This window comes from Melozone crissalis, unplaced genomic scaffold, assembly GCF_028551555.1.
Source record: "Melozone crissalis strain CALT ecotype California unplaced genomic scaffold, PUWL_Pcris_2 ptg000038l_1, whole genome shotgun sequence".
Classification (NCBI taxonomy): Eukaryota; Metazoa; Chordata; class Aves; order Passeriformes; family Passerellidae; genus Melozone; species Melozone crissalis.
This window is the reverse complement of record NW_026535816.1, coordinates 8,045,841-8,069,833: the sequence shown is the minus strand read 5'-3', so window position 1 is coordinate 8,069,833 and position 23,993 is coordinate 8,045,841. Positions and strand designations below refer to the sequence as shown.

General features: G+C 42.5%; 1 protein-coding gene across 4 annotated transcripts in view; it reads right to left on the bottom strand.

Annotated features, from left to right (window-relative positions):
• Window positions 1-4,735: 4,735 nt before the first annotated feature.
• MPPED2 (metallophosphoesterase domain containing 2) overlaps window positions 4,736-23,993 on the bottom strand; it is a 123,002-nt gene continuing 103,744 nt past the window's right edge. For all 4 annotated transcript variants that reach the window (XM_054283724.1, XM_054283727.1, XM_054283726.1 and 1 more), the window contains exons 5-7: window positions 11,722-11,837; window positions 8,384-8,497; window positions 4,736-4,931 (exon numbers count right to left, since the gene is read on the bottom strand). In XM_054283724.1, coding sequence (XP_054139699.1) covers window positions 4,813-4,931; window positions 8,384-8,497; window positions 11,722-11,837 — 349 coding nt within the window. In that variant the 3' untranslated portion in view covers window positions 4,736-4,812. The remainder of the gene's footprint in view (window positions 4,932-8,383; window positions 8,498-11,721; window positions 11,838-23,993) is intronic.

The following is a 23,993-nucleotide window of genomic DNA, read 5'->3' as shown; positions in this document are numbered from 1 at the left end:
TCCCTGCCTGCCTGTAACTGCTAGAGAATATTAAGTTGAAAAAAAGACATGGGAGGGTGAGGGAGAGATGGGGTAAAAAGAAAATTCCAGAAATATAATTCAAATACCTGTAGTCAAAAAACAAGCTCTCAAGAAAGGCCCTGGGGTCAATATAACACAAAATGGAAGGACTACAGAGTTTGGACTTTAGGTCATTCCCTGTGACTTAAATTCCATATAGTTTCCAAGAGTTTCCTTAATGAAATTTGTCTAAGGATAAAATATCGGTGTCAGTGAGGGGAAAAACTCTGATCCACAGAAAATGGAAAAGAGAAAGGCAGCCTCAACCAGGAGCCAGTCATCAATCTATAGCTGAGACAGAGTCTTGGCAAAACCCACCCTCCTGGTAGAACTTGCCTGGAGTAGAGCAGATTGATTTGACAGTCTCTTAGCCTAATAAATGCTTGACCCCAAGGTCTGCTGAATTCACTAAATCCACTATGCAGGGAGAATTGGGAAGCAGTCACCTCTGGGGAGCATCCTGCTCCTCAGCCCTCCCCTGCTGAAGGCCTTGACTGCTCTCAGCCTCGTGGAGATGAGGAGATGGGAGCTGCTCTCACAGGAGGAAAGGTTAATCGACTGCTCTGCTGTTAATCAATCACCTGGGAGGTTCAGCACTTACAATAGGTAGGACTCTCCTCCCACCCAGAGATTCCTGCATCTTAACCAAGCACCATCTCCTCCAGCTGGAAGGATGAGTAATAGGCAGCAGCAGAGTCCAGAGAGATGGCAGGTGTCTGATGCAGAGCCAGCTGAAGTCAATAGAAAGACTCCTGGTGAGTTCACTGGGCTTGGACTAGACCCTAAAGAAAGACTTATTACTCAAGGTTTGTTCTGCATGCATGCATCAAGCTACTTTCAGCAGTGAAAGATCCTTGAAAAGAAGCAGATTCATCACACACTTTTGCCTCCCTGTGAAATCAAACTTCTACAAGCCAGGCTGTGTCCCAGTCACCCTGATTGTCAGATATGGCTGACATCCAGCAAAGGAGAATTACGTGCCTGTGACAGCACACATAGACACCTAGAGACATTTCAAAATCTCCAAGGAGCACAACAAGGAAAAAAAGCCAAAGTGGTAATATTTTCCTGGCCTTTTTTGTAATTGATGCTAGCCAAAATGAGAGCTTCCTCAGAAGAGGAAAACTAGATCAATTCCTGAAAGGACTAAAGAAAACTGAGGGAGTAAAATTTAAAATACCCTGGCATGGAGGAGAACGAGCTCAGTGCTGAACCACCAGCAAGGTGAGGCTGACAGAGCCCAAGAGAAAAAATACCAGGAGGAAACAGAGGGTTAGGAAGTACCCCTGAAGACTAAACCTCTGTAAATTAACAGCTGCATTTAGCACCAGCACCAACTGATGACACAGCAGTGACTGTCCTTGATGTGTCTAAATGGCAGAAGGAAGCCTCAGCCTGCTGGGACAAATCCAGGCCCTTGTATGGCAGTGCAGAACCCCTCAGTAACACACCACAAAGCCAAAAAAACACGTGGCAAAGAGCTGAAGCCAAGACTCACCCCTTTAGGACAGCCATGGCTACAGCTTAGAGGTTATCCCAAAGATCTGCTCCCTCACAGCTTCTGGTCTGTCCTCACCACCAGTCTCACCCAAGGCACACTCCTGGATGAGCTTCCACTCCTTTTGCTGCCAGAAGTCTGCTCAAATGCTGGAACAAAGCTGCTGGCTTGGGATTGTTGCTCTTGCAATAACCCAGTTTCTGTGAAGAGGCAGAGACACGACAGCCTGGTGCTATGGGCCTCCTGCTGTAGCTAATGAAGAGGTGCCAGGCTTTCCAGAAGGCTGGGGAGCAGCAGTGGTTATTCTCTGCTCACCTGAAAATTCATCTACAGAGCATCTGAGGCTGTGGGACTCCCTTCTTATGCAGTGACAAGAAGCAAGAGATCAGTGAAACAGAATAATCCAAGGTGTGCTACACATGATTTCTATGTGCTCCAGAAATTGCTTTTCTTCCAAGGACAGCCATCTCAAAAGCTCTTTGCCAGCAGACAGCTGTGGTTGTCAAAACCAATTTCCTTGTGTTCTCACTGCTAGATTAAAAAAACCCCCACAAGACAGACCCTGCATCTACACCCAAAAGTAAGGACTAATATTTGGTAACCTTTCTTCCTCTGGCTCAGTTGATAAAACAAGCAGCACTGCAAACAAAGTGAGGCAGATATCATTAAGGATATCTATATCTATATCTATATCTATATCTATATCTATATCTATATCTATATCTATATATATATATCTTGTCTATTTCCTAAGGAAACCTGACAAGGAATTCCACATACAGAACAAGAACTAGATTTAAGAGATACAGCAGCTTCTTCCCCAAAAAAGACTTTGGTATGGCAGCCTTATAAATCTGAAGATTTTGGCCAAGATCTGTGACATGCATGTTGCATCAAAATACAGACAGTGGCCCTCTAAGTTGTACTCTGCTGTAAGAGCCTTGGATTTGTTTTGTCTATTTTGTTTGTCTAATTTTTCTAACCTTTGTATCAAAATCATGTCCAAAGCCACCAACCTGTTAAGATGAATGGGGATGCTCTGTCTCTCTCCAGGTGTTGCTGTTACTGAGGATGCAGATTCATGCAAACAGCACCTTATTTTCTCATGTCTAAAAGCAGATTTTTGCAGCCATAGCTCCTGGTTTGGAAGAAGACTCTGTTATTATCTAGATGCCTGCATGCAGCATCACCAGCAGCTCCTGCAGTGTTTGTCATCCCCCTGCCCTGCCAGTGCTGGATCCTGCTGCAGCCACAAAACTGACAGGAGATCCACAGAAAAACTGATGTATTTCAGATACTGACTATTAATTTTTTAACCCAGAGTGGGTGAGAGCATGAGACACCTGCAGCTCAGTGCCAATGACCAAGTGAGGCAGCAAAAAGGTTATTGCCTGATCAATTCTTCCTGGTGTCACCTGGAAGAGGGTCTCACAAGGCTTAAACTTGGTCACACAACCCCTAAAGACAAAATCTCTTCTGCCTAAAAGGAATGAGAGATGGATGGCACAGAAACAAGGGAAACTCTGAGTGCTCCGCTGAGCCAGCTGGCATCTGATGAATACAAATATATTCAATATAAATGTGTTGAGAAATAGAAAATTTCTTACTTACCTTTATCATCACTCCCCAAAATCATCCATGCCACAAAAACAACCACAGAATTCCCCTGAACCACGTATTTAAAAATCTTGCAATTTTATTTGCATATAAAGGCCGCTAGATGTAATATCACAATAAATTTAAAGAAACAACTGCAAATCTCAAAAGGAATGAGAGATGGAGGGCACAGAAACAGAATGGAAACTCTGAGTGCTCCACTGAGCCAGCTGGCATCTGATGAATGGGCTGCAATATAAATGTGTTGAGAAACAGAAAACTTCTTACCTTTATCATCACTCCTCAAAATTGTTCAAGCCACAAAAACAACCACAGAATTCCCCTGAACCACGTATTTAAAAATCTTGCAATTTTATTTGCATATAAAGGCCGCTAGATATAATATCACAATAATTTTAAAGAAACAACTGCTTTTCTAAATTCCATTAACAAGGTAACATAAAACAGAACGAAGCTCAATAGCATTTACAGTGGTGGAACAGAAATAACTATCTGCAACAATATTTTGTGCTAGTGAGATTGCATTTACACACAGTGCAAAATAAGAAAAAGGAAATAAAAAAGACAAGAAGAATATTTAAATATAAAGGACAACTAAGCCTTATTTTATTTAGGCTTGATTGTATCCATTTGACTCTATACATGCCAGAACTACAACAAAGATTTAACTCGGGCTCTTGAAGGCCTTGAGCACTTGGAAAAACATGTCACATCCTTCATAATTTAGATGTGCTGTACAGCATAATTTTGCAGATGCTATACTGGCAATATTAAATCCTAGCTTAGTTATAATGCACAAAAAATACATATATATATAAATTCATATTTAAAAGGAGTCCGCATTTACAATTTTTTTTTCTTTTTTTTTTTACTGCATGAAATACCTGCTCTTTGCAGCTTTCACCCCCAGTCTTTTAAAGCTAAAATAATTTAAAAAAAGAAACAACAGAAGGTAGATATCACATACAGGCTGTGGCTATCAAGATCAGTCTTTATAAAGCAAGTAGAGACAAACAACTGAGAAGTCTATTCTCCCCTTGCTGCATTCTACCATGAATAGAAACAAGTTAAAGTACATGCACACATGTCAAGAGGCAAATGGACCCCAAAACACTGTTTGTGCTACTAAAAAAATTGATATAAATTGAGATAAAAAGCTGACATTTAAACCGAGGGAAAAAGAAGACACTTAAAAAAACCCCGACAATAACAAAAGTTGTGCAAATTTGGGTGTATTTAAATGCTGCCTATTTTTTAGCTTATAATATAATATTAAAATAAGGTCTCTCACTTATTAAAAGAAAGCTTGGCTGTCCTTTTGAGAACACTATAACAATTTACAATGGCAAATTTATTGAAAAACAAAATTCATTGTACAAATTCACAATGCTTTATCAATTTAAAATGAATGCTGCATTTCCAAAAAGCACAACCTCTAACTTCTCTTCCTGTTTCTTTTGCACCAGCAATTTACAAATAAAAAAAAACAAAACAAAACAAAAAAATCCCAAACCCCACCCCAAAACAAAACCCCCCACGGCTCCCCCAAAATCCCCCCTAGCCCCTATTTTGAAATAAACATGAATGTAAGTTTTTAATTAGAAAATGGCAGTTTATAGACCTTCCCCAGTAGTGCTTCAGGATCCTTGAGGGGTGGGAAGGTCGAAGATGATGGGAGGGTTGGTGGGCTGGAAGCTGACTGTGCACGTGGAGGCGTTGATGTAGGTGGTGTAGCCATCTGTCATGATGCCATAACCTGTGGGGACAAGGGACACACTCACTGGGATGCCTCAGGGTTCAGCTTTTCTATTTTTCCCATTCTGTGCTGCTTTAGTGTGTTGGTCTGGGCTTCACATTCAGGGATGCTGAGCTCTGTGCACAGAGCAGGGAGACAAAACAATTCCTGCTCCAGCTGGGCACCAAGGACAAATGATCCCAATCTCAGCCCCAGAGCACAAACACCGTGGGCTGCAGAGAGAAAAACAAGCAGGGTGGGACTGCCTGGGCTAAAGCTGGAATGGGACAATGAACTGCAAGGTGCAAATGGAGCAGAACTGATCCCAGGCAGAGAGCCCGGGAGCGCTCGTGCATTTTGGGGCCATTTTGGGTCATCTTGGGTGCAGCCCTGGCTGGGCTCTGGTGCTGCCCAAGGTGGATCCATGGAGGAGATGCTTTGAATCAATCCCTGCTTTATTCTGTAGCTCTGTCCAGCCCCTGCGCTGGGGCAGCCTGCACAAGGCATCAACTGCCAGGGACACACGGACACCCCAAGGCTGCTGGGGCATCCCTGCTGTGCAATAAAACCAAGCTGACCCCTTCAAAATGACACCAGCCCCTGCTGGTACCTCTGCCACAAAGACTCGACTGTAAAAACCCAGTGGGCTGTGTTTGAGATAAGAACAGGCGCTTTTGGTTTATGTACAAACCTTTTTTTACCCCTGGAATATCCTCTCTTGCAACGGGGTGTGGCAGAAACACAAACCACACATGTCCTTTTTCTAATTACTTAATTAGTGAATTATAGCTTGCATGCCTGTCAGAAGAAAAAGACCATTCAGAAGGAAAAGATTTTAAAGTAACTTTGGTTTGACCTCAACACCTGCTCTCCAACAAACCTGAACTCTGTCACCTCCCCTGTGCTGGCCCTTTTCACCCTGCTCCTCATCCCAGCACTGCCCAGCTGCTGCTCACACTGCCTTGGGCAGGCTGCCCTGGAGCAGGGGCTGGACAGAGCTACAGAATAAAGCAGGGATTGATTCAAAGCATCTCCTCCATGCATCCACCTTGGGCAGCACCAGAGCCCAGCCAGGGCTGCACCCAAGATGAACCAAAATGGCCCCAAAATGCACGAGCGCTCCCGGGCTCTCTCCCTGGGATCAGTTCTGCTCCATTTGCACCTTGCAGTTCATTGTCCCATTCCAGCTTTAGCCCAGGCAGTCCCACCCTGCTTGTTTTTCTCTCTGCAGCCCACGGTGTTTGTGCTCTGGGGCTGAGATTGGGATCATTTGTCCTTGGTGCCCAGCTGGAGCAGGAATTGTTTTGTCTCCCTGCTCTGTGCACAGAGCTCACCATCCCTGAATGTGAAGCTCAGACCCACACACTAAAGCAGCACAGAATGTGGAAAATAGAAAAGCCGAAACCTGAGGCATCAGCTTCTGAGACCTGAGGAGCTCCTCAGCAGGTTAAGAACACAAACTTTCACACCCTCATGCTGCCCCACAGAGAAGCTGTGTCAGCCCCAACCCCAAAGTGTTCAAAGTCAGGCTGGACAGGGCTCAGAGCAACCTGGGATAATAGAAAGCATCCCTGTCCATGGTAGAGGGCTTGGAATGAGATGATCCTAAAGTCCCTTCCAATCTAAACTGCTCTATGGCTCCATTATTTAATTTATACATGTATTTCAAAAGAATTTTATAAAAGTGTGTGTGTGTTTTCAGCTGACGTCTACAAAAAGCTAACAAAGAAGCTTGAAAACATCCAGGAAGTATTTGGCCCAAATGCACTTAAAAAAAAATAATTGGAAAAAACACCCCAGAGTACCATGGAGGAAGAAAGCTTCCCATTGCAAACCCACAGAGGAAAAAGGTTTTTTTTCTTTCAAACCATTATGATAGAGTACAGATCACTGCTGTCTGAAAGCTCAGATAAATACAGCTACCCACAGTGCCTATCAGAAAGAATAATCACTTCAGAATTGCTTCCCTGTCCACCTGTATCACTTTATTTATTTAGACTGGCAATTTTGATTTAGATCATCTCATGGTGGGAAAAACCTTGTTTGTGGTTGTTTTGCTTATCAAACAGGGGAGAAAACCTGCATCACCAAAATGTGTGTATGGCCTCTGTTGGTTCAAGGTAATGTGGTGCATATTTATCTCAGCTGAGGCTGGATAGAAGTTAATTGCACCCTGAGATAATGCTCTTAACACTTTGCTATTTCTTCCTGTACTGAAGCAAGCCATTCTTATGTTATTCTGTGTAAGTACTAGAAATTATTTTAAATTTTTGCTGGTATCTTTACAAGAATTTATTTGAATGCTCGCTTTTAATATGTCCTGCCACCTTTCCCAGGAGACTTAAACATGCTGCTTTCTCATATGATGGTCCTGTACATTCAGACACCCTTAGCTCTATTACAACCACAAGTTTCACCACCCAAATTTACAATTTACACATTTCAGCTGAGAGTCTTGCCATGTTCATTTATTTTTAATATGTGAGGACTAATATTTGTACAAAATACTCAATCTTTTTAATGGGCGCATTAAAGGACTGTTATTTATGCCTCTGTGCAGAGGGTCATGTCAGTATTCCCAGTACAAACTCTTTATTTACAGATGCCAGGCATGGAAATCATTTCATGTAGTCACAAGGGCTTCAGAAAAACCAACACCACTGGCAGAGAGAGCTGTCCTCTTTTTATTTTGCTTTTATGAAGTCCTGAAATCTTTAGGCCTATGGAGAACCTAGTTAGAGACAATGGAGAAACCTCCAGGGGGAGAATATAAAACATTTAATGTGTAATTTTGAGTTCTGGGGTCATGAGGTCTCACACTCTCTCTCAGGCAGAACTCCTAGTGTTTGTCTCTCAGCCACATGAAAGCCACAAAATTGTATTAAATATTTAAGTATCTCCAGAATGTATTTAATCTCTCAGTGCCACAAACTGAGCTGGTTGTTCCTGAGGCTGACACACTGCTCACACCGCCTGTGCTGGCAACCACAGAGGGGGAATATCTCCCCTAAAACATGGCACTGATGCCTGACTCCACATGCCCTCCTTTCTGCTTCCCCTCATACCCTGAGGGAGGTGAGGAGAGGCAGCAAGTTGCCTGCACATTTCCTTTTTCTCCTCCAGCATCTTTCTTAGCTCCTGTGCTGGGAGTAACGGGGATAATTTTCATTTTGGCTCGCAAGTGTGGGGAATCTCATCTGTTTCTCCAGCAGAGTTTGTCAAAACTTGAATTGCTTTCAAATAACCTGCATGGAACAACCTTTGCAGCACGGTGAAAGATGTAGGTGGCTAAATGTAGCACACATTCCTGAAAGAGTCTGCTTTAATTCTGGAATAAATTCACAAAGTGCCACGCAGGCAATCACTTCCCTGAACTCCCTCCTTTACTTTAATGCAATCTGCCATTACCCACTGCAATACACCATCAAAATGTGCCTCTGGAAATGGGAGCTGGGAACAGCTCTGCTGCTTACCTTCATGAATCCCACCAAAGACATGCAGCTTGGGCCTGACTCTCCTCTGCACTGTGTTCAGCAGCTCCACACAGCCCACTCTCTGCAGCTCCTTGGGAACCCAGTCTCGGAAACCTGGAGGCAAAAAGCAATCAGTGCATTAATTTCCCCTATTCAGGTGAGGTTTCACCTATTCTTTCAGGAAGTCATCATTCACACAGGGTTTATTCCATTATCTCCAGTCATAACCTCTCCATTAAAGCACACAATGGCTTTTAAGAAATGTTTTTCACTGTCACTTTGCCTTCCTTAAGATTTCCTCCCTCCATCTGCATTAATGGTTTTCCTGGATGTGATTTGTTGTTTTTTTTTTGAACTATAGGTTTCTTCCACCTTGAAACCCCGGGCACTGCTGTAGATTTTTCCTGGCACTGCTGCAGATTTTTCTTCCCTTTCCCCTGGCTCTGACAGCATTCAGCTCCGTGGTTACTCCAGAAATGAAACAGCTCAGCGTCGCAGACATCTTTTCATGTAAAATCTTTCTCTTAAGATTTTTTCTTCTTGAGAAGCTGAGAGGCTTCAGGGACAAAATGTAAACAAGGATTGTCTGCTGCTGTAGAATGCATCAGGTGGATTTTTGATTGGCCCATGTTAGATGTTTATAATTAATGGCTCATCAAGGCCCAGCTGTCTCGGACAGAGTCCGAAACAGCTGCCTTTTTGTTATCACTTTTCTATTCTTTTCTTAGCTTAGCTAGCCTTCTGAGATAAAACTTTTCTTCTATTCTTTTTAGTATAGTTTTAATGTAATGTATATCATAAAATAATAAATCAAGCCTTCTGAACAGAGAGTCAACATTTTCATCTCTTCCCTCACCTGAAAACCCCTGTGAACACCGTCACAGCTCAGGAAGATGAGCTGAGCCACCTCTCAATCCCAAAGATTTAAAATACAGATTCCCACAGCTTCTGGAGGATGTGGTCTGCAGCCATCAGGCCACTTCTGAGCCCTCACCACTGTGCAAAAATTGCAAAGCAGCTCCCAACAAACCAGTGCTAATTGACCACTGTCGCAGACATCTTTTATGAAAAATCCTGTCCTTAGGATTTTTCCTCCTGAGAAGCTGAGAGGCCTCAGGAAAAAAATGTAAACATTGATTATCTGCTGCAATAGGTGGATCTTTGATTGGCCCATGTTAGATATTTGTAATTAATGGCCAATCACAGCCCAGCTGGCTCGGACAGAGAGCCGAGCCCCAAACCTTTTTTATCATTCCTTTCGATTCTATTCTTAGCCAGCCTTCTGATGAAATCCTTTCTTCTATTCTTTTAGTATGGTTTTAATGTAATATATATCATAAAATAATAAATCAAGCCTTCTGAAACATGGAGTCAGATCCTCATCTCTTCCCTCATCCAAGAACCCCTGTGAACACCGCCACAGACCACGCTGCCACTTGGTCTTCTGGACAGTACAGAAAAATGTAAAAAGATTTTACAGAAAAATGTAAAAAGCGGCCATGAGTCCCTGCAGGAGCCTGCTGCCTGGACTGGCATGGAAAACATCAGCAGGGAAAGGGAATGAGGAGCAATGAAAGGGAAATCAAGAGCCACGTCCAGCTGCAGCACCATTCTACTGACTTTGGTAAAAACATGAGCTTGGCTAAATTTTAGAGTGACCAAGGAGTCCAGTTACAGCTCTATCTCCCTTAATATTCACTTAGCATTAATAAGTAAACACTTATTTAAAAATCAGTATTTTATCAATGTTATCATGCAGGCTGAGTCCTAGAGTCCCTCATTTTAGGGGCAGTACTGACACCAAATCTGTGTCTGTGGTTAAGACACAGTGCCAGCCTTTTGAAACTGAGCTTCATTATCTCCTTCAAACACAAAATTTAAGCAGGCTTGTTCAATGACAGCACTCATTGGTGTCTGCAGCACCACAGTATTTCTGTATGGACACAGCTCAGAGCAGGTGGATGAGCAACCCATGTAAAACAGCACCCATGAAACATTATAAACACACTTGGGTTTTGGGTTTTGTTTTTGCTTCTTTGGGAAAATGAAGTGATTAAGAGAGTGCTGTTCAAGGCCCTGGTTTGCAGCCACTGGCAGCTTCAGCAAGGTTAAAGGGAATTTGCTGATCTTCTTACAACATTCTCCAAGTAGCATTAAAAAACTAACCAGAATATAAAAGGAGCAGTAAGTACATTGGTCAAAAACTTTTTGTGGAGTTTTCTTTTTTTCCCCTTAGCTTGGATTGCTGACTCTTAACTTAACTGTGGTCAAAAAACACAACTAAGTGGTTTTTTAAGCATGCATTAATTCCTGAATCCACAGTCATCAAGAAGCTCCAAAAGAACACTGAGCCAGCCTGGAAGGATTTAAAATGCTGGTTTATTTTATTAAAATGCAATTGTGAGAAGATTTTACATATTCACTACCACAAATGTAGTAAGTGACTGTGATTTGGCCACTTCCTGTGATTGTGTGACCCCTTGGGTTACAAGAACTTCCTAAAACCCTGACAAAAATCCTAAAACCCTGACAAAAACCCTAAAACCTCGACAAAAATCACTCTTCTTACAGTAAGGGCAATGAAGCCACTGCCACACTTCCTCATGGTGATCTGCTAAGTGACATTTGTATGAGTCTCAGTTGCTGTAAACCCAGCAGGGCTTAGTTTAAATCTTAAACCTGAGCTCAGCCAATGACTCACACCAAGAAGAAAAGCAAAACTCAACTAAATGAGAAACTTTAGCTGCCTAATGAAGAAACAAATTATGCATTCAGTGGCTGGTGCTCACCTGTCATTAAATCAAGTTAGGAACAATTATCTAAGAACATAATTTTATTCCTTCACAAATTTTTTATGAGCCAATTAATACCTTTAAAACTATTCTTACATATTCAAAGTTTACAAGGGCATTATCAAGGAGAATGTGTGACTGCAAAGTTCCAAACTCTTGACTGCTGCTCTCAAACCTTAAAATGACATGACACTGTAGTGAGAAAAGGTTTCAAAAGTTTTAGTCAATCTCTAAAAAGTCATAAGGGATTGAAAACTGGTTGTCAGATGAATACTACTCTTAAATAAAATGTCATACTATAATGGTTATGGTGTCAGATATTTGATCTTCCCTAGCTTGAATTTATAAAAAAAAATTCAAGTTTTTTTTATGGAAACTCAACAGATCAGCTAAGCCTAATCATAATTTTCCACTTCTTTCAGAAAGTTTTTCAATCCACAGTTTTTACTCTGGGTGCAATTACAGTATATCTTACAGCATTATCCACTTTGACAGTAAAATTCTCACGCAAAAAATAAAATCACACAGAACTTTTGTTTCACTTACCAAGGGGAGGTCCATGTGTCATTAGTATATCAATTCCCTCAGGAATAAGGTTCCACTTGTCTAGCAAAGACTGACCTCTGGGTAGATTAAAGCCCCATCCATTAAACCACGGTGTCCTTTGGGGAAAATAAGACAAACTGCATCAGTGTAAATTAAAAAAATCTCTTCCCTTCACCAATTTTTTTTCTGAATTAAAACAATTTCTGTGCTTCAGAGATTACCTGCAGACAGCCTTTTTTGCAGGGGATGCCTCTAACACACACTGATTTAAATACATACATACATACATATGATTAAATGTACATTTGAATTTAGATTAATGCCTGATGTTGTTTTTGTACTGTGAGTGCATTCAGCCCTGGGGGCATTTTCTCACTATAGAGAAAGGGAAAAACACTAAAATAACAAAGTCTAAATCTCAAGCTTTTTATCAAAATTTGGGAATGTTCAAACATAAAAAAACCTTCCCTATGCTAACTACCAAAACAACCCAAACGTTTTTTTGGAGGCAAAAATCAGTTTGTCAGTAACAGTAAAATCAGTAACTGAACACAGGGCAGCAGTTCAACAAGAGGCTCGATGGGGCAGCACCACCTGTGCCCCTGTGGCATCTCACTAAACTCAACCTTGCTCCTTTCAGCACTTTTATTACCACAACACTCATAAAACTGGGGTTTGAACCCCTGAGCCTCCTAGACATACAGGAAAAACAATAAAAATAATAAAAGAAATAAACATTCACACAATGTTTAGCCTTACCGTGGCTTTTTAAAAGGATCTTATAATTGAAATAGTAAAATTTTTTTTTTACTTATAAATATTTTCACTTATATATTATAATTTAAATAATAAAATTTAGTATTTTATTATATTAATAAAATTTAAACAATTAAATCTAGCATTTCTCAAGGAAAACTGACAGCCTCAGTGTTCTCCAGGGGACCACAGAGTTGTTCTGAGACACTTTATCCATCAACCCAAGCATGCAGCAATGAAAAGCACATTTTCTAGTAGTTTTTTAACATAGAACTTTTTCAACACATAATTTTGATACACGTCTGTCATAGTAAACCCTTTCCCTATCAAACAAGCACACTGACGAAATACAGGACTATTTAGATATGTTACCAATAACCTTTCTTAGTATTGTACTAATTTTAAGAGTTTCCATCTGTGTGTGTGTTTCCTAGAGCTCAGGCAACAGTTTTTAACTTTGATTTCTAGGTAGGATTCTCCTGTCCTAGCCCTGGTCATATTTCTGAAGGTTCTGGGTAGGATTTTCCTGTCCTAGCCCATATTTCTGAAGGTTCTAGGTAGGATTCTCCTATCCTAGCCCATATTTCTGAAAGTTCAGGCTACTCCTGAAGTCTCCTGTGTGCTGCAGTTCTGAAAACAGAAAACAAATCTGGGAGCAAAGAACAACCATAAACCAACCTTGAAAATAGCCATACCTGTTAAAACAGAGATCATTCGAGTCCTGTGTAATTTCATTATGTAATCTCCCTCCCCTGCCCTCTAAATTATTCATTTTTCCAGCCTCAAATATGCATTTGAGTGGGAATGTCCTGCTGAGACGACATCTCTAACTTTTAATTTTTTTTTATAATGAAAGCATTTGGTTTTGCTGAGACACCAGTTTGACCAATGAGGGCTGTACCCAGCTCTGGGGATGATCTGCATTCCTGACAACTGGCAGGATGGAAAACCAGCAGGCACTGCTAATATAGGGGCAGGAAGGTCACTGGTGCCTTTGTGACAGATAATAGACATATCCCATGTAGTCCTGCTGCATAATGCTCATACTGCACACACACACAGGAACTCATTCAGGCCAGCAGACTTCCTCAATGAACACTGACAAAAGACAGGAAAATTAGATGTTAGCCAAACATTTCAAGCGAGCCGTGGGCTCCTCAGCCACAGGAGAGGCTTCACCTCTCACAGCTGCCTTGCCCTGCACCCACCAAAACACCCAAAAACCCTCCTGTGTTTAAAGCAAGGTCCCACCAAGGTTTGTGTGAGGCTGGGTTAAAATTGAAGGCTGCGTCTTGGCTTCAAACCACAAGAATTTCTGCTTTCCTGAAACACCTATCTAAGTTCCCCTTCCTATAACATTCCTGGGTTTTAACCCATGGAGATTATTGTAACCTTCAGGGCTGCAGGCAGAAGTTAAAATATCCCTTCCTACAACATTTTAACCTATGGAGATTAAAATATCAGAAGTTAAAATATGGTTTGGCTAAACATTCAGCTGCTTAAAACAAACAAACACACAGAGCTGGGGTCAAACTTTTCACTGTCAATTAATGATTCTTTCCCCACTTGCATTTCTCCTGCAGATAAGACTGTAGTTATTACAACATAGTTAAAGCTGAAATGTGAAACCACATCTGTGATTTCGCTGGAGCTCTTTGGAGACCACGACCACAGGAAAAAAAAAAACTGGATTTGTCTGCAGAATTTTTATTTTATTTTCTTCTGAGACACTGTGGAAAGAGGAGGAGGGGAACCTAAGCTCAGATATATTCCTCATTCACCAACCTCTGTAATTAGCTGTGACTAACAGGCGCCACATGGGAAGAAAACTTTTGAGAAACCTTCCTCGTTATGCACAAAAAAAGAATGATCAAGTACTTACTTAATATACTAAAGATTTTTATACAAAAGGGGTAAATCAAAGAGAGGAGCAGGCACGACTGAAGAACACCTGGATTACAGATTTAGGCTTCAGGCTTTTAAAACATGAAACAGTGAATTCCAGCACTGCAGGCTGGCCAGGCAGACTGAGGGTCCCTGTTTTGGAGGGGGCTCAGGCTTTGCCAAAAAGCCAAGGATGTGCTCAGAACAGCACCAAGAAGCCAAAGAGCTGCGTGGCACAGGCTCAGGAACACCAGGGAAGGTGACCTGATGGGGACAATAAGACAAACTGCATCAGTGTAAAATAAAAAAATCTCTTCCCTTCTCCAATTCCAATTCCAGTGAGCACGGGATGGGGTCGGTGTGCTGTGAGCCCTGGGAGTGGCTGGTCACCCCAGCAAACTCCAAATTCCCGCAGGAAACACAAAGCCTGCTCCGTGGATCACAGAGGGAGATTTCACTGCTGCTAGTGCCTTTTTTGCATACACAAGAGTCAAATAGAGTCGCTCTCAATGTCTAAATAACTTAGAAAAAAAGAATTGTGCACAGAGTTAGGTGCCTTCTGCAATGTATTTTCAAGCTGATTACTTACTGTGAGAAACCACTTCCTGTCTAGGAAGAAATGTAGATGAGGAATTTTGGCTGCACTGTCATGGTTTAACCCCACAGCCCTTTTCCTTGCCTCCCATGGGGTGGGAGAGAGAATCAGAGGGGTAAAAGCACATATTACCCACTCATGGCAAACTACAATCAAGCACAAGTAAGTAATGAAGGCTACGTAGTCATTAGCAGCAATATTTCAGATCTGACCTGATTCTTTTGTCCTATGGATCTCTGAGTCAAATATTTCAGCTAATTCCTAAAACTTCATTTTTTTAAGTATAGTTGGCAACAGCAAGAAGTTATTGAATTTAATAAAAAAAATTCAAGTTTTTTTAATGGATAATATGATGCTGAATAATGCCACAGGGGAGGCGTGGATGGCAAACCCACAGGGACCGGTAATGAGAGATTACAAATGATTTTGTCATTTTAGGTTTGATGGACCAGAACACAGCCCGTGTGCAGAGGAACCTAATTGAGGCTCTGCTGCTCAGAACCACAGCTCACAGCTTCCCCCACGTGCCACCAAAGCCCCAGAGGAATTCCTGCTCCCCAAGAGCTTCCCTGACAGCTCAGCCCGCCCTGAGTGCAGCGCTCCCTCATTGTCGCAGACATCTTTTCATGAAAAATCCTTTCCTCAGGAGTTTTCCTCCTGAGGAGCTGAGAGGCCTCAGGAACAAAATGTAAACAATGATTATCTGCTGCTGTGAGATGCAACAGGTGCATCTGTGATTGGTCCATGTTGGTTGTTTATAATTAATGGCCAATCACAGTCAGCTGGCTCAGACAGAGAGTCTGAGACACAAACCTTTGTTATCATTCCTTTCTATTCTATTCTTAGCTAGCCTTCTGTGAAAATCTTTGCTTCTATTCTTTTAGTATAGTTTTAATGTAATATATATAATATATTTTAAATTTTATTATTTAAAATAATAAATCAAGCCTTCTGAAACATGGAGTCAGATCTCCATCTCTTCCCTCATCCAAGAACCCCTGTGAACACGGTCACACCTCATCACTGGGGAGAGAGGCTGTGCTGGCACCAGATGCGGCACAGGGAATATCCTCACGAGGGGCAGACACCTGGCCCTTCCCTGAGCTCTCCTCAGCTCCTTATTCCTGCACAGATCCCCCTCCACCTGGCCTTTTGGAAGCTTATCTGAAATTCAAAGGAGGAGGCTGCAAATTATCTTCACACCTCGTGCTGCAAGAGCTGCAGACACTGCTGGACATCGTGCCAGGAGGGAGGGAATGCTAAACTTCCCAACAAGGCTCATCCTCCTTTAAATTTTTAATTTGTTTCTAAAAAAATTAAATTTCTCTAGGTGCACTGGGAGAATCCCTGGACTAATCCATCTGCTTCCAGCAGCAGGGAGCTGCAGCTTCAGCAGGTGACCAGATCTCCCTTCTCCCAGGTGAGCACTGTACAGCTTTATTATTTCACTAATACATTAAGAACACCCAAAAACAAGCCTGCAACAAAAGCACAGCCATGGAGGATGATTTCATGGCACAAAAAGATCACAACTGCTCCTTGGTGCATTCACCTGAGAACCAACACTAGCACATGGGCAAAGGGGACACAAAGTCACAGCCACGTTCACCCAGGTAGCACAGAAATGTCAACTTTAAAGCTTTTGAAGGGTGGCAACTCCTATAACCCACTTTCATCTCTTCCCTGACTCATGAATTTAATTACCTGATCCTCAGAGCTCAACAACTCAAAAGGTAAATGTACAGGGAGACCTTCTATATTCACATTTTCCTCTTGACTCCACCAGCAAATCCATTTATTTCAATAGTTACCTCTAAACAGGATTAGAAAAATGAATTATCTCGTAGGTCTTTAATCCCAGGTATTCATTCATTTTTAAGGATACACAGTCTTTTAGGAAAGCTTCAATTTTACCTTTAATCCAATGAGTAAAGTGCACAGGAGGCAAAAATCTCATTCTGTCTCCTTGCACAGGATAACAGCTGAGGGAGCATCTAAAAGGCATCCCAGTGGGAAGCACTTCCACACCACCAATAACAACAAAATGCTCTCTATTTTTATCAGCATTCAAAGGGAGCACACAGCCCTGGCTCACGGGGCAGGGAGGCAGCTCCAGCAGCAGAGCAGAGCTGGTGGCACAGGACAGGGATGAGCAGCCCTGGAGCAGTGTGTCGCAGATATCTTTTATGAAAAATCCTTTGCTTAGGAGTTTTCCTCCTGAGAAGCTGAGAGGCCTCAGGAACAAAATGTAACCATTGATTATCTGCTGCTGTGGGATGCAACAGGTGCATCTGTGATTGGTCTCAGAGTTGTTTCTAATTAATGGCCAATCACAGTCAGCTGGCTCAGACAGAGAGCCGAGACACAAACCTTTGTTATCATTCTTTCTTTTTCTATTCTTAGCTAGCCTTCTGATGAAATCCTTTCTTCTATTCTTTTAGTATAGTTTTAATGTAATATATATCATAAAATAATAAATCAAGCCTTCTGAAACATGGAGTCAGATCCTCATCTCTTCCCTCATCCTGAGACCCCTGTGAACACGGTCACACCTGTGGGACACCCTATAGACACATCCCCAAAGCACCCACTCCACTCCTGGGCAAGGCTGCAGGACAGCAAAGTTGTCTGAACCCAGGACATTGCTCTGGCTGCCCTGGGTGATTGGAGACCCTGGCAGGGGCTCACAGACCCTGGCACAGAGTCACAAACACCTGTGCCTTTGATTTTAGCCCATGGAAACAATTACCAACTTTGTGTGAAGAGTTACAAGCCATAAGGGTTTGAATAGAATGATAGTGAATTTATCACAGGGTGAAAAAGTAGAATTTTTGGGATTTAGAATGGGGGTTCAAGAGGCAAGATGAGGAATCTGGATGTGTCCAGTCTTTCTCCCTCCCTTTCTTGTCCTCAGTCTTCTGCTGTGATGGTGGCACTTTTGGATTGGTTTAGAGTAGAGACAGACTGTCTAACATAGCTGATAGGTATTGGAAAATTATTGTAAATAAAGTACATGTAGTTCTTAGTTAACACCATCCCAAGGATGGTCAGAGAAAGAATGTAACAGATAAGAGAAAATAAACAACCCTGAAAAGCAGAGCTGAGGAATCTCAACTTCTTCTTCGGTCGCGGGGCTGGGAAAAAGAGACTTTCTAATATCTCGGGGTCATGTCAACCACAGAAACCCGAGACAAAGTGACAAAACAGCCACCAGCAGTGACTTTGTGCAGGGAGAAGAAGTAGGAGAAGGAGGAGAAGGAGGACAAGGAGGACAAGGAGGACAAGGTTTCAGTGCCCCCTGGCCCCAAGGGCACACACAGGGTTTGCCAGGGCCAGCAGTGCACACTGTCCCACGGGAATGCACACACAGGGACAGGGACAATGGCAGGAGGGGAGAGCCTGGGGCATCATCCAGACAAAACACTGAGCAGGGCAAGTGCACAATGCATTTGAAGCCTCAGGTTTTGGCTTTTTATATGTTTCACATTCTATGCTGCTTTAGTGTGTGGGTCTGAGCTTCACATTCAGGGATGGTGAGCTCTGTGCACAGAGCAGGGAGACAAAACAATTCCTGCTCCAGCTGGGCACCAAGGACAAATGATCCCAATCTCAGCCCCAGAGCACAAACACCGTGGGCTGCAGAGAGAAAAACAAGCAGGGTGGGACTGCCTGGGCTAAAGCTGGAATGGGACAATGAACTGCAAGGTGCAAATGGAGCAGAACTGATCCCAGGCAGAGAGCCCGGGAGCGCTCGTGCATTTTGGGGCCATTTTGGGTCATCTTGGGTGCAGCCCTGGCTGGGCTCTGGTGCTGCCCAAGGTGGATCCATGGAGGAGATGCTTTGAATCAATCCCTGCTTTGTTCTGTAGCTCTGTCCAGCCCCTGCTCCAGGGCAGCCTGCCCAAGGCATCACATTGAGGAAGCACATTTTACAGCAGCTTCTGTAAAGCCACTGAAACCTGCTTTCAGTGCCACTAAAGCCCTTTTTTGGGTGAAGCTCCTTTTTAAAGTGAAGATTCAAATGCTTTTTCATAATGTAACAACCAGCAGGAAATGGTAAAGGCTAAATTGTTTCCTAAATGTGCTCATTATGTGCAGCGCTGTGACATGGGTGAGAGGCACAGCCTGGGGGCTCCAGCTGGATGCCATTTCCACCAGCCCTCACCTGCTGTGCCTCAGTGTCCCATTTAGAAAGTGAGAATAATAACACAGAACAGAAAGGAGCACTGGTTCCTTGGGATTTTGCTTACCCCGCATCTTTAAACAGCTGAAGCTCTCACAGAAGTGAATCATCAGTGCTGCAATTATGTTAGCCATGTACCTTCTCATTACCAGCCTGCACTTCACTCAGGAAGTTTCTAAAACATAATTCAGCTATTTTCACAAGGTCAGAAAAACCTGAAACCTCAACAACCTGCTGGTTGTTTTGATTGGTTCTGCTTTGCAGATTTTTCTCTCTCTAACTCACAGTCTCTAACCTCTGTTTATCTAAATGACAAAGCATTTGAGGAGCAGGACGCCCCATCCTGCAGTGAGTTTGGAGGGAAGCAGCCCTGCAGTGCCTTTTCCCTGGGGAGCAGGGAATGAGGAGCTGCAGGATCCCCTCAGCAGCCAGCATGACCTGGCATCCTCCTTGCCCCAGGCAATTCTCAATTTCTGACTGTACCAACTGGCCAGTGCAGGTTTGAGTTTAAACTCCTGTCAGACACAGATTCAGGCCTGGATCTGTGAGAGCTGTGAAAAACCCAGGACCTTTAGTGCTGCCATACATCCTGCTCCATGGATGTGCTGATGTGGATCAGATTATCACATCAAACAGGAACAGGACAGCAGCAAGTGCAGCTTTAGCCATCCATACAAATGGAACACGGAAAGAATTCCCTCCTGCATCTCCCCTCTCTCAGTGTCTGCACATCCCTGCCTCCAGGCTGCTCCTGCTGTTATTGACAGGGAATGAGCTCTGGCCCCCAAATCTACAGCCAAATCTACCACCTCTGTGGATATCTCTCACTTATTTCTCCTCTCTGATGGTCCACACCAGCCACTGACATCTCCTACCCTATGTCTGACCCTTTTTGCCAAGGATTGTCCATTCGTGTTAACAATACCAGAACACCACAGTGTTGCAGACATCTTTTATTAAAAATCCTTCCCTTAGGATTTTTCCTCCTGAGAAGCTGCGAGGCCTCAGGAACAAAATGTAAACAATGGCTATCTGCTGCTGTGGAATGCAACAGGTGCATCTGTGATTGGCCCATGTTGGATGTTTCTAATGAATGGCCAATCACAGTCAGCTGGTTCAGACAGAGTCTGAGAGCCTTTGTTATCATTCCTTCCTATTCTATTCTTAGCTAGACTTCTGATAAAATCCTTTCTTCTATTCTTTTAGTATAGTTTTAATGTAATATATATCATAAAATAATAAATCAGCCTTATGAAACATGGAGTCAGATCCTCATCTCTTCCCTCAACCTGAGACCCCTGTGAACACTGTCACACCACAGTTTTTATGAAAACTCATCTGTGGGGAAGATGTGTTTTAGTAAAAAGAAAAAAACCCACAAATTGAGTTAAGAAACAAATAAAAATACACCAGGGTTTAAGAGACTTGGGAGCAAAGGAGCAGGAGGTTGGAACCCAGTAATGTCACAGAGACACTGAGGACAGAAGGACAAAGAGCACAGCAATAAAGAACACAGTGAGGCAGAGCAGTGGACATCACCACTGGAAAGAACAGGAAGGGACTAGGTGAATTTCTCAAGTTTATGATCCAGGCAACTTTTGTTAAAGTATCCAAATTGCTCATCAAAGGAAATTTCCTCCAAACCTTCTGGGGCTTTCCAATCCCTGACTGCATAGCAATTATTTTATTTAGGGCTTTACTTAATGAGATCTGGGAGATATTTTAATATCCCCCCCCCAAAAAATTGAAAATAATTCAAACTTGACTCAAGGGCTAATTTCATTCTACTTTTAAAAAGTACAGAATTACAAAGGCCTATGAACAGAATCAAGTGCCAGACCTTACACATCCGCTCTGTGTAGCTGGGGCTGGCTGCAAGGATAGACCTGGCTTAAGTTAGGACCAGACTCAATTGGATCCAGACATTAAGCACAGTGGTGCTGCACTGTGGCAGAGCTCAGACCTCCAGAATACACTCTGGACTGACTTTTAGAACTGCTTCTCATTGTGGAGTGAGCCCTTTTAGTCCTTCAATCCCACACTGAAGGACACACGTGCCCTTGAATCATCAGAGGATGCTGCGGCACAGGAAAGAACTGAAATGACTCGAGTTCTTAAGGCAAAATTCTGTGGTCTTCGTAAAAAACATAGAGAACCTTCAAATATCTGTCTAGAGGAAGGAGCTCTCTGGTCCTGAAGCTCACCACAACATAAATCAAATCTCTGCTCCCAGGGACATGCCAAGGGAAAGAGGGAACAAAAGAAAAAAGGAGCAAACCAGCTGTCTAAAATTTTGATTCAATTTTGCTCAACAACTGTGCATGTTTGAGAATGGTGCTTGGATGCTTGATTTCTCAGAGTAAGTGTGATCATAACATGCTGTTGTACCACATCTTAAATTAATTTCCTCCATTCCTCTCATTATCTGTGCAGGAAATGTAAATCGACAAAGCTTCCACCCCAGGTCAGTCAGGGAGAGGCTTTTACTAGCAGTCCTGCTTCTGTGATGACAACACACATTAAAGTAGAGAGAAAAAAAAAAAAGAAAGAAAAGCAAAGAGCTCTCCCCCAACACACACTTAATAGTGCATATCTTCAACCCACTGGGGTGGTCTGTGTGCCTGACATGTAAAACAGCAAAATCTGAACAGATTTTCTGAACAAAATCTGAACTACTGGTCTAATTACATCCAGTAGTTGAATATTTTATATACTTGTAAAAGCAGCATTTGGAAGATATTAACAGAAACACGTCAGCCTTTAAAACAAATAAGCTGCATTTCAGTGAATTATGAAAGAAATGTTGCCAGATGTAAGTTAGTGTAACAAATAAAACACTCCAGAGCAGTTATGTCAACCTGCCCTATTAGTGAAATTGGTTCTTTCTCCTAAGAAACAACCTCTAGATATTTAATTATTTGGAATGCTCCTTAAAACAGAATTCTTTAGCATTGATAAAGTCTCTGTAGTTCCTCCAAAAGGCTCTGAGGGTCAGCAGATGTGATAGCTTGTTCATTAATTAATGCCGCAGACCAGACAAATCCCAGACACGTATTTTTATGCAGTGTTTCAGCACCTTTTTATATGTTTATATCTGTGCTGCTCCTAATGTACACAACACTTAATGACACCTACAGGAAAGGTCTTTTTTATACTGAGGAACCCTAGCACACAACATCACAAAGAAAAAGGTTTGGTCTTGGCTGCCTGTGCTTTTCCCATTCTAATTCCCAGAGTTATCAAACCACTTTGGTGTTTCTGAACCATGAACCAAAACCAACCCAAAGGAACACGAGGAGCACAAACCTCCATCGCAATGACAGGAACTTGAAGGCTTTCAAAAACTCTTTCAAGTGCTTCACAAGCAGTAGATAATTCAGGGTGAGAACAGTCTGGTCACAGCACTGTTTACAGAGGTGCAGAACTAGGCTGGCTAACCCAAAAATAAATTTGCCAGAATACATGCCCAAGAAACTTGCACAAAGTCAGTCAGACAGCAGACACAGAATTCTGCCCTCCATGGCTTTCACCATTAGTCTTTACCAATGATTTAATTATTCTTAGCTACTCCAATGACCTAAAATAAGACACTGAGATTGCTTATTGCCAGATGGTGCTGTTTATCTTTAAATACCACCACTATTTTCATTTATGTTTTGCTCCAAATGCTGGCCAGCATTCCTCAACAAGAAACTGAAACTTTCCAGAATGCCTGGCTAGGAAAACCAAACAAGGCTCTCATGCATTAAGTCCTCCAAACATGCACAGCCCACAATATTTAATTGTAGGAACTTGTAACGTAATCTTCTAAATATTTACAGGAAAGAATGGAAACACTTAAGTTATAATTAGGTCACAGGATACTCCCAGCATTTCTTTTTTGTCTGAGGTCTGTGCTACCTTCCGTTCCAGCTTATTCTTGATGTGAAGTCTCTTATCCTCACTAACCAGATGAAAACTGAGTTCCCAGTGTCACAATACATGCTTAGTTGGCATTCAGGTACAGTACAAAATACCATGGCTTGGTCTTAAGCCATCATTTGCTGGTTCATTGTTCATTTGTAAGTTTTAGGAAGTGAAAGTTATGCAGGTTGGTTCATTTTCTTCATTTATTATAGACCTTGCTTCATGCAGGAATTTAACACCTGTCATATTCAAAATTCCACCTTTGTTGAAAAATGTGATCCAGCCTTGGAGCCTGCAGGAAGGGAAAGTTAAAGCTCCTGTCCAGTCTCCATCAAAAACCACTGCTACCTCATCTGCCAAATTCTGCCTCCCACCAAACTTCCTCTGCAAAGCCATCTGGGGAAAGGGATGCTCACGGGTCTCAAAATGCACATCACACCTCCTTCCCAGCTCAGGAACCCTCAGGAGACTCAACTGCAAGCAAAGTCCACACAAACAGAAAATCCCACACCTGAGGTACCCCTGGTGCATACAACATGTGCACCTGTGCGTGGATATGTTTATAGATATGTATAATATAAATAAACATTCGTTCCCTGCTGCTCTGCTTGTATCAGGGGAACTGAAAAGCAGCTTGCAGAAATGGCTCAGTGCACTCCCAGACCAACGAGAGCTCCTAGTGCTGCAGCACTCGAGCATGGCCACAGGAATGTGAGCAAACATTTCCAGGTTATTACCTGGAGGAGCTGTCTCATGTATGAGCCAATTCAGCAAATCAAAGTAATGCAGCTACTTGATGAACAGATGAACACAAAGGGGAGGTTGAGGGGAAAACATAAGGGCCATTAAAAAAAAAGCAGCTGAAAGGACTGGAGAGAGCATTCAGCATCACAGAGGCAAAGAGAGAATTATTTTAATTGAAAAGGCTCTGTTTGAGCAAGGGTCACT